The sequence below is a fragment of the Perna viridis genome, chromosome 13 (genome assembly GCF_037379345.1).
Source record: "Perna viridis isolate PV_CMFRI_1.1 ecotype Kerala chromosome 13, ASM3737934v1, whole genome shotgun sequence".
In the NCBI taxonomy this organism is placed as follows: Eukaryota; Metazoa; Mollusca; class Bivalvia; order Mytilida; family Mytilidae; genus Perna; species Perna viridis.
The window spans coordinates 29,065,708-29,075,409 of record NC_142457.1 but is presented as its reverse complement, the minus strand read 5'-3'; the positions used below and the strand labels follow the sequence as shown (position 1 = coordinate 29,075,409).

Sequence of the window (9,702 nt, the reverse complement as noted above, 5' to 3'; positions counted from 1 at the left end):
AACTTTCCTGTGTAAAATCTGCTATAAAAGTGAATGATAATGATTATAATATTGCGCAAGACAATGTTTGAATCATCTGATATGTTTGAAGGCTCTGCTGATGCAAGAACGAATGAATCATCTTTGAAAGGTAAAGTATAATGCTATCGTGTCCGTCATGTATGATATCCAAATGATTGTCAACCGTCATGAAAGCAGTAACAAGACAACAGGTTATTATCAGAGAGGAGAATAGAAAAGCAAAGCAGTTTCCACGATAAAACATTTTACTGCATTATTACTATTACATCAATTTTACGAGAAACAAAATAATTTAAATGTCTATGACTCTCAAGACTGCTTTCCAACGGTTCAAAAAGGAAAAAGAGTAATAACCTAAACAAAACACAGTACGCATAAACACTACGTTTGTCTTTCTACCAAATAAAGTCGTTGTTAACGTTAATTCTTCGTAGAATTTGACGTATTTTGGTGCAGTCTGGTCCTTACTCAGACTCAATTATTTCTAAATCAAAGTACATTTATGTGCTGTGCACTTACACATTAAGAAAACGTCGGGTTCTAGGATTACATTTCCACGTTTAAAAAGAAAAACCTAACTATTCGCCTTGCTTCTGAAGACAATGTGTTTTTATGCTGAGAAAGCAACAGTTTGTCGTGTCTAGGGGTAACTGTCAATTTCCATGGAAACTGAATTCCCCTTTGAATATCAGTTCCGTCAAAGGACCCATCATACGAAATTCTCAAGACGCTACCTTTATCCCATGAAGCTGTGTAAATATAGCCATTACAAATGACAAGTCCACTTGGAAAGCCTAAATCCTGGTGAATTAATCGCCACTTGATATCGCCATCGTAAGACATACAAAACAATTCTGGTTCTGGGTATTTTTGGTCTGTAACGAATATTCGTTCTTTTGTACCATCAACTGCTACGTATGTAAGTTTTGTTCGGTCAAAAGCGTGTTCGTCGTGCTTCCTCCATTGCCCATTGTGTTTAATATAAATTTGTAACCTATCACTGTTGCAGACGACGAAATGATTGTTGTCATGGCTTATGGACTTCGCCTTAAAACCAGTCTGGATCGACGCCCCGTATTTTAGTTCCACTTCGCCATATACATTTATCGCTAATATGTTGTCAACATCTGGTCTTGTGGCAAGTAACTCACTGTTAGATATTGCCACAATATCATAAGGTTGTGGTGTAACGTTGATGTCTGATATTTTTACGTATGTTGTATCGTAAAGCATTATTGACTCATTACTATGATCTACAATGACCAAATATCCATTATTCAAGACTGCAATCCCGGTAATCCATGCTGATCTGTTATTCTGAGTAGTAACTTCCAGATGTGCATCTTCACTTGTATGAAAAAGACCCGAGTGCATTTGTTCTGAAACATCAATTGATGATGCGGAACGTATCCTCTGCGAATGCGTAGTGCGAGGGCGATCGTCCAGGTTGCCTCTAGTTTGAAATGAAGGACACGATGAGGTTGGAGATGCTTCATATCTTCTACTAGTTGCTGACTTTGATTGTCGTGGATATCGTTGGCTTTGCGTTGGGGGTGTAAATGCTTCCGTTGAAATTGTAGATGGAGTGTTCGGAATGCCATCATCTCTCACACATTCAATGGTACCAAATGATTTAAAATCTGATAAGAAGGCGTCAATGGTTGTGTCCGTTTTATAATCCATTTTACTTTTGAATCTTTTCTTTGATAAATCTTGAATTTTCTTTTTATTTTGTTCATATTCCTCCTTCACTCGTTCTAATGTATCATTTATCTCTTCTGGATCATCATGATCCCTAGCAGTTTGCAAACTTTGTAAGGCCTTTTTACATTTCTCATTTACCTTTTCGCATTTTCTAATATCGGATTCTATCCTATGAATCTCTTTTGATTTTATCTTTGTGAGCTGGCCTACAGCCTTTTCTTCCTGATATTTAATTAAGTCTACTGCATTTTGGCTTCTGGTTGTGATTTTGCATCTGATATCACTCTCTGATTGGTTCATATGGTTAATTATTTCCCTTCGGCTGTCTATTAAATGTTCAATATCATTGCATTGGTCAAACAGAAAAGTTATATATCGCTCCTCCATGTTGTCTGTAGATGGCGCTACTCTCCGTGGAAGTTCTTCTGCTTCCTCTCGCTCTAAGACTTCATCGCACTTTCGATGTTGCAAAGAGCAGAGTGAGCAAATATAAACGTCATGATCAACACAGTAGAACTCCAGTTCTTTGTTGGGATGATTTGGACATGGGTTCAGATAGCAAGGTCGTGGTGTTTTATAAGCAGATATCATGGATACCACATTATGATTTGATGGTAAACTTTCAACCCAAAGATGTGGAGAAAATTCCTTTCCCGAAGGCGCTAACACAAATCCTCTGCAAATCGGGCAATTGTAACCCATGCGCCGAGCAAATTGGGCATGATTCAAAATGTGGTCCGCGATGCACTTCTTGCAAAATGTATGTAAACATGGTAGAGATTTCGGTTGGTCAAAGATGTCGAAACAAATGGTACAAGTTATTTGCTGCTCTGCTGTTTGAATTATCGGGTCGGCCATGTTGTTTATTGATCTGATTAGGTCTTTCTCGTCTAAAAAATAAAAGTAAAATTGATTTATTTTTTTTTTAAATATGTATACTAAGTATAATGAAATCATAACTAATTAAAGGAACTGGAAATATAATAATTGGTGTATGTACACATTTATTTATTTATCCCGTCTACATACGCTATTTGTGTCAGCTTTACCATTTTCATCCATTTATGCCTTGTTTTTTTTTACTATTTTGATCAGTTTTAATGTGTAAATCAATGTATAACTCTGTCGCTGTAATTTTTGTTACAAAATCAAGCAAAATATTTCAAAACATCGCTAAATTTGTAATAGGCTTTGCTTTAGTTGTACAGTATTTGAAATCACTGCTATTTTGTTTTTTACCTCAACTTGCAAAGTTAGGTGTATAGAGTGGTATGGATGTCCATCCGTCCGTCCTTTCCATCGTTCGTCTGTCCGTACTTCTTATTACATAGGGGGCCCATCTCTTATCCGTTACTCCTCCCACACCACTGAATTGTATTGAATGAAACTTTCACAGAATCTTTATTACATATTCTCATTGTGCACCTCTAATTTGAGAATTTGATCCGAATAAATTTTGGGGTTTCACATAGCAAAACATGGACTTTGTCATTTGTTAGTATGGGAACAATAAGAGACCCATCTTTTATCCTCCACTCTTACTTTACCACTGAATGGAATAGAATGAAATTTTCACATAATCGTTATTACATGTTCTCATCATGGACCTCCTTTTAGAACTTGATCCGAATCAATTCACGTGTAACACATAGCAAAACATGGACTTTGTCATTTGTTAATATGAGGAGGGGCATCTCTTATCCGTTACTCCACCTATTCCATTGAATGGAATTGAATGAAATATTCTCAGAATCGTTTTAAAGTGTTCTCAGTGTGCATGTCCTATTTTTAATTTTGATTCAAATCCAAATGGAGGTTAAAAGGTGCATGTTATCAAATGGAGGAGTGGAGGTAATAAGTTGCTCGTAGTTTTTCTACATTTTCAGTTGGAATATATTGTATGTATGAAGATAATAAAATTTCGTTCATACACAATACTGATATTAAGATTTCATTTCGAAGAGTTAAGGTTACCTAGGTGCATTGTAGTACAAGTTTTGTATCGATCGATGCCGCCACCAGGCTTGTTCTCTTTTCCTTTACTTGATCACTATTTCCATCTCGACACGGGTATACGGAATATTCATGGAAATAATATTATGTCATGGCGTAAATACATATATTATCTGGACTACTATTCTTATAGTGTTACATAATACATTATAGCGAGAACATTTATAAACTCTGATATTATCCGGTTGATATCAAATGGAATTTTTCTTGAACTAGTACCTTACACTACTACCTTCCGTTATGTGTAAACTGTTCTTACCTTAATATATCAGAAGCAACAAACCTCCATTTTGTATGTTTTTAAATATCCATGTTGTGTATTGATCGAAGTGAAATTTAAATTTCTTTAGTGTATTGGCTTTTTTATTGATATGGTCTAAAGGCATTGACAGCTCTGTACAAAAGTCAGTTCCTACTCAGTTGGATTTAAATCGTTGTTTTTGTCAAATGACGCATTTAAAGTTCGAACAGTAATAGGATATCGTGTTTACCTTCTTGTCTATTTCAACTGTATTTAGTATGTCACGTTGGTTTCGGTTATTTACTTCTACACATGGATAACTACGGGTAAAATCACACAAGTCAACTTCTCTAATATTTTAGAACAGGACGGTAATAAATATCCATGAAGTTTTGTTTGATTCATTTTGAACATGTTTGAATTTTGAATTTTGAAGACCTGTCTAGTAAATGCAAACATGAAATGAAATCATTTACTGTTTTAACATCTTACAGAACACTCGAAGAACACATCGTACAACACAAAATAACCCCAGCAAATTAGGGAACAACACTTGCATTTCTATTTCATATTACAGCAATTTTCTCATATTATTTGATGAATAGCTAAATGCAGTTATCGTTATCTCAAACTTCGCGCATTAGAGTTGGAACAGCTATATGTACTTTATCAAGATTGCACATATTCTGTAAGACCTCCGAATGTGAGAAAAGAACGTCAAATCCATGGCTTTCACTGATGTAGTTACTCATGGGTTTGACATGTTCCTTTTGACTAACAGCACCATGCCAAAAGTGAGTCCCATTTTTTTTTAAATTCTCTAACGAACCTATATAAAACTTCTTTATATATATTATAACTGAAATAAAATTAAAGTGCTTCATAAACCTCTAAAAGCTAGTTGGTTAAAAATGGGTGTATTAAGTGTCCTGACTGTGTATGAATGTGATATATTTTTTAAACAAATATATTGTGACGCTGTTCTATCATCAAACAAAAGTTTATATGCATGTTTGGGTTGAAGATTTAAGGAAGTAGACCCAGAGTAAATGACATAACTCATGAAATCAGTGATATGTTTGTATCATATTCAATTTCACCAAACCTTGTCAAGCTTTCATTTGAAACGGAATGAAATCAGTCCACAGTTACTTTGATGCTTACATGAGATTGATGTAAAATGCTGAATACAAACATTCCAATCATTTTATGAATTGTGTCCCATACCCTAGGTCTACCTCCTTAATAAGTTGACTTTGAAATAACAATAAGTTAAACTCGATAGAGACAAAATAACATCAAAACTTAACTTGTTTTATAGATAAATTGTGGCTCCATAATGTTTCTTTTAATTTAATCCCCTGTTTTTGGAGTTTGGCAATAAAACCTTAAAATGGTTTAATCACTTTCAAGAGATTAAAAGTTCTGTAAGATCATTTGCAAAATGGCTTCACAAATGTTTACTGTATATATTGACAATGAATTCGCTTTTGGCACGGAGCTGTACTTGGATCATTGGATAACGAAGCTTATAAATTCATGGTCGTGACATCTAACCGTCAGACATTAAAGCATTAAAACATTGAAGCTGTTTAATTATGGCAATACTGTTATTTTTCTTTATCAAACAACACGTAATTGATAAACAAAGTACAGAAACATTCACCTAGCCTTAGAAACTGGATTGTGTATCAAGATCGATTTTCTCTTCTTTTTTTATTTTATTCGCTCTTTTTTAACCTTATATTAAAAAAGTCAAATTTGTTTTTAGAGTAAACAATTTAATGTTTTGAACGATGTTAACAAGATATATTTATTAGTCCATGTTGTTCATATTTATTTACTTTTTTTAGATTTCAACATTAGACCATTAATACATTTTTCTGATAGTCGTTATAAGTTATATTCATTCGTTCTTTGTCTAATTTGTGACAATGCGTTTATTGTTTGTTTACAAAAACCACCGATGCAGCAAGTGGTTGTCAATGTACAAAACGTTCTCAATCATTGACACGACGCCATAAAGAGTAAGGTTTGGGAAGCGTGCAGTCCTATAGACTTATGTCATTCATTATCATTAAACTTTCGATATTGATCAAAAGGTAGGGTTGTAATCTCGGTCATTATATGTAGTTCTCTCAAATTTAGTCTTCATTTCATGGAATAATATTTTTTCTTCAAATTTTCTATACAAAGCGGAAAAAATATTCTTCTATATGAAAATCAATTTTCAATTCCATTATAAATCAATTGCTATAGATAAGATAAATCATGCATGATCTACATTAAAATCTCCATTTTATTCCTCATCTCTCTCTTTTTCTTTTCTTTTCTTTTAGCAGATTCAACCATATCAAAAATGGCCGCCGTTCTCAAGGCAGCAAAGGAGCAGTTGATTTGTCATCTTTGTCAACAAATCCTGGTAGAACCAAAAACTTTAAACTGTATGCACTCATTTTGCAAGAAATGTATTCAGCAGTATATGGACCATACAACAAAGGGTCAGAAGAACCCTGCCGGGTTTCTGTGTCCTGACTGTAAACAGGTAATGCCCCTATCTCAATTAAGTGGAAAAACAGCCGAAGCATGGGCTGGAGAATTACAAACAAACGAAGCCCTTAAGAGTATCCTTAAAGCCTTCCAGACTTCTGGTGAAGAAATAGCAATAAAATGTGCATTTCATGCTGAAAAAGACGTGGAATTTTACTGTGAAGACCATGACATGCTCCTGTGTTCTTTGTGCGCTACGTTAACACACAAACCATGCGCAGATGTTGTTACTTTAGCGGTCGCTGCTGCAAGGAGAAAAGCAGAGGGCGGTAAATTTATCAACTTCCTGTCAGAACAAATAACCATGTCAGAAAAACTTCTAAGTGACAGAAAAGAACAGCTAGTAGCACTTGATAGGTCGGAAACGGAAATAAAAAATCAATTAACACAGCTGAAGAAAAAGATGATAGATTATCTTGACAATATGGAAAGTAAAATTATTCAAGAACTGTCCCAGAGAAAGCTCAAAGACATGCATTCTCTTAAATCCGATCTTGACGTTTCTAATGGGATTCTCGTAGATGCTACAAGTTCTTTGAAAACTATACAGAATTCAATCGAAAAAGACACACCAGCAAATTTTGTAATCCGGTTTAAGGAACAGGTCGTTCTCTTCGATGAACGACAAGGAAGATTAACTCGATTTGTTCAAACCCTGAAGAATACAAAACTTTCATTTCATCCGAACAAAGCGTTAGAGCAAGCTGTTTTACAGGGAAAGGCTATTGGTACTTTAACTACTGACACAACATCAAGTCGGTTGTCAAGTGTTTATGGCAAAGCAGCACCGGTTGAGTCTCAAAAAACAACTATGACGAGACAAGGAACAGCTAGATCAAGACCATTTTCTGGTGTCACGTCTGCTGCACCAACACCCAGGTCCGTTCGGAGTACTACAGATATACCGTCTTTCCGGAAACCAATGATACCAAAACAAATACGTTCCCGTGATCGTCGCGAATCTTCAAAACAGGACGTAGAAACAAAGTCTTTGATGTCAGAAGCTTCATCTAGATTATCGGAACAAAAACCTCCAAATGATTTGACACAATCAAAAGCGATGGAACTATCATCCGTAGAAGGGAAAACCATAACCGCGAAACTCAAAGCTGAATTCAATGCGTCTGTTCCAGAACAAAAAGAATGTTCCATTGAAGGAGCTGCCATTTTGAAGTCCGGACATGTGCTCCTGTCGGATTCTTATCACAGTTCACTCAAACTTTTTGATGCTAAATTTTTATACATTGGACTCATCAAGTTTGCCACATCTCCTGGTGACGTCTGTGCCATTGGAGACAGTGAGGTTGTTGTTTGTTTGCCTGATACAATGAGGTTAAAGCATGAAAAAATTGAGAATAACAAAATAGTCCCCGGAGAGGTTCTCACCGTAGGGGACAAGTGCCATTCGGTTGCCTACAACAACGGTACGCTTGCCTGTTGCTCTGGTCGAACGATTCATGTATATGCTCGAGATAAACATTCATGGCAACGCATTTCTACAACACCAATGGATGCTGATAACCTAATGTACATCGCTGTCGATCCGAATGGTGAACGTGTCGTCGTTACTAGAAATGGCTACCCGAATCGCCCTGTTGTATGTTTGTCAAAGAACGGACAGAAAGTTTGGAGTTACACCCATGAAGAATTACGTCTTCCAAGAGGTGTGGCGTTTCTAGGTTCCAATGTCTTGATAGTTTCTTGGGATCAGCAAAAAGTTATCCAATTAAATAGGGATGGTCAATTAGAAGGAGTGGTCTTGCAGCAGGGTGTACAATGGCCATGGAAACTTAGTATAAGTCCCAAGCAAGACAAGCTATTATTGACCCAGTGTTATTATAGACTTCCATTTAAAGACAAAAACTGCGTGAAAATATTTAAGATTATACGTTAAATGTCTTCGGACTGATTTAAAATATGCATGTACTTGCTAAAGAAAATATCTTTTTATCCAGATTGTTTTGTTTTAATTGAGATCACTCTTCTTTCTTCTCGTTTATGAAAACTGTATCTTTCACATTATATGAAATTGTTTCAATTATTGCCTCCTATGCGAGGCGAGGTCGAGTCGAATGTAGTAATATGTCAATGAAAAAAGGGTATAATCAATCTGTAATAGAGCCTTTTGTGATAACTGAGGGGTAGTCGATGAGCATGCTGAATATACACTTCCGCAAGCCCTACCTCGAGGAAGTGTGTATTGAGCATACTCACCAAATTACCACAAAAGGGTCTATTCAAACAATAGAAGGTTAATTTCTTTGATTTTTAAGGAAGCGAGCTTAAAATGAATACGGTTTCAGTTATATTCATTGTTTTACATGTAATGATTTGTCCATCATATTGGCGTTTATTGAAAATTGAAAAGAATGCGGAAACAAATAATTCATCTTTTTATTTACAAATAAACATTAAACAGCGACAATTATACACAACAAAAAAACTAAATAAGTCCATAAGTAATGCCCTCTAAAAGGTGGCCCCGGCTCTCAAACACAGAATAAAATGGTGGTCCAAGCAGGAAGCTGATCATGATGTTTTGAATTCCAAGATATTGCACCTCTACATCAGATCTAGAGTTTCGTCAAAATATCAAGTGTCTGTGATACGTAATGAGAATAATAATTTGAAGTCAACCCATATTGTTAAAGTATTAGAAATAGTCAAATAGTTAAATAGTCAAACGAGATGTGCACGTAGTTCGAATCTTGGACTAAACCATATTGCTTTCCAAAATAATGCTTCTGTCAAAGTATAAAGTTGCTATAAATAATATTATTGCAGGAAAAACTATTATCAAAACTTTTCATTCAAACTCTGATCAAATAAAAAAGTAGTCAAACTTGAAATTGACGTCGCTCGAGTTTTGAATCGTATCCCACAATATGGAAGTCGAAATAATCAAGTGCTGTGATAAATAGTGGCAGGGAAAGCCGTAATAAAAGGTTGCGGACGGACGGACGACGGACACCATGATCGTGTTGACGAGATATAATATGCGACACGCTAAAATAATTGTACTTATGTTTAAATTCCAAGATTAATTAACTTTATCTGTATTAAACTTTTTTAAGTTCTTTTAAACACAAATTAGATATGCTTATTCGAAAAAGATTATGAAATAATGAAAATGTTTCATATTCATACGTTCACATTAAATATATTTTTAAACC

The 9,702-nt window shown here is 35.2% G+C and overlaps 2 protein-coding genes across 5 annotated transcripts; one reads left to right on the top strand and one right to left on the bottom strand.

Moving 5' to 3' along the window:
• The first annotated feature begins 5 nt into the window (after positions 1 to 5).
• LOC148600243 (uncharacterized) lies at positions 6 to 8,485 on the top strand. 3 transcript variants are annotated; one of them, XM_088557214.1, is made up of 2 exons: positions 6 to 130; positions 6,319 to 8,485. In XM_088557214.1, exons 1-2 carry the CDS (start codon positions 34 to 36, stop codon positions 8,421 to 8,423), a joined length of 2,202 nt encoding a protein of 733 aa, XP_088413340.1. In that variant the 5' UTR covers positions 6 to 33; the 3' UTR covers positions 8,424 to 8,485. The 3 variants fall into 3 exon arrangements, with proteins under 3 accessions (XP_088413340.1, XP_088413341.1, XP_088413342.1); XM_088557215.1 differs by lacking the exon at positions 6 to 130 and adding an exon at positions 5,976 to 6,081; XM_088557216.1 differs by lacking the exon at positions 6 to 130 and adding an exon at positions 5,978 to 6,081 and having other exon boundaries at positions 6,322 to 8,485.
• On the bottom strand, positions 249 to 4,214 carry LOC148600244 (uncharacterized). 2 transcript variants are annotated; one of them, XM_088557218.1, is made up of 2 exons: positions 3,998 to 4,214; positions 249 to 2,615 (listed from the first exon to the last, which is right to left on the bottom strand). In XM_088557218.1, exon 2 carries the CDS (start codon positions 2,581 to 2,583, stop codon positions 568 to 570), a length of 2,016 nt encoding a protein of 671 aa, XP_088413344.1. In that variant the 5' UTR covers positions 2,584 to 2,615; positions 3,998 to 4,214; the 3' UTR covers positions 249 to 567. The 2 variants fall into 2 exon arrangements, with proteins under 2 accessions (XP_088413344.1, XP_088413345.1); XM_088557219.1 differs by lacking the exon at positions 3,998 to 4,214 and adding an exon at positions 2,965 to 3,946.
• Positions 8,486 to 9,702: the final 1,217 nt, after the last annotated feature.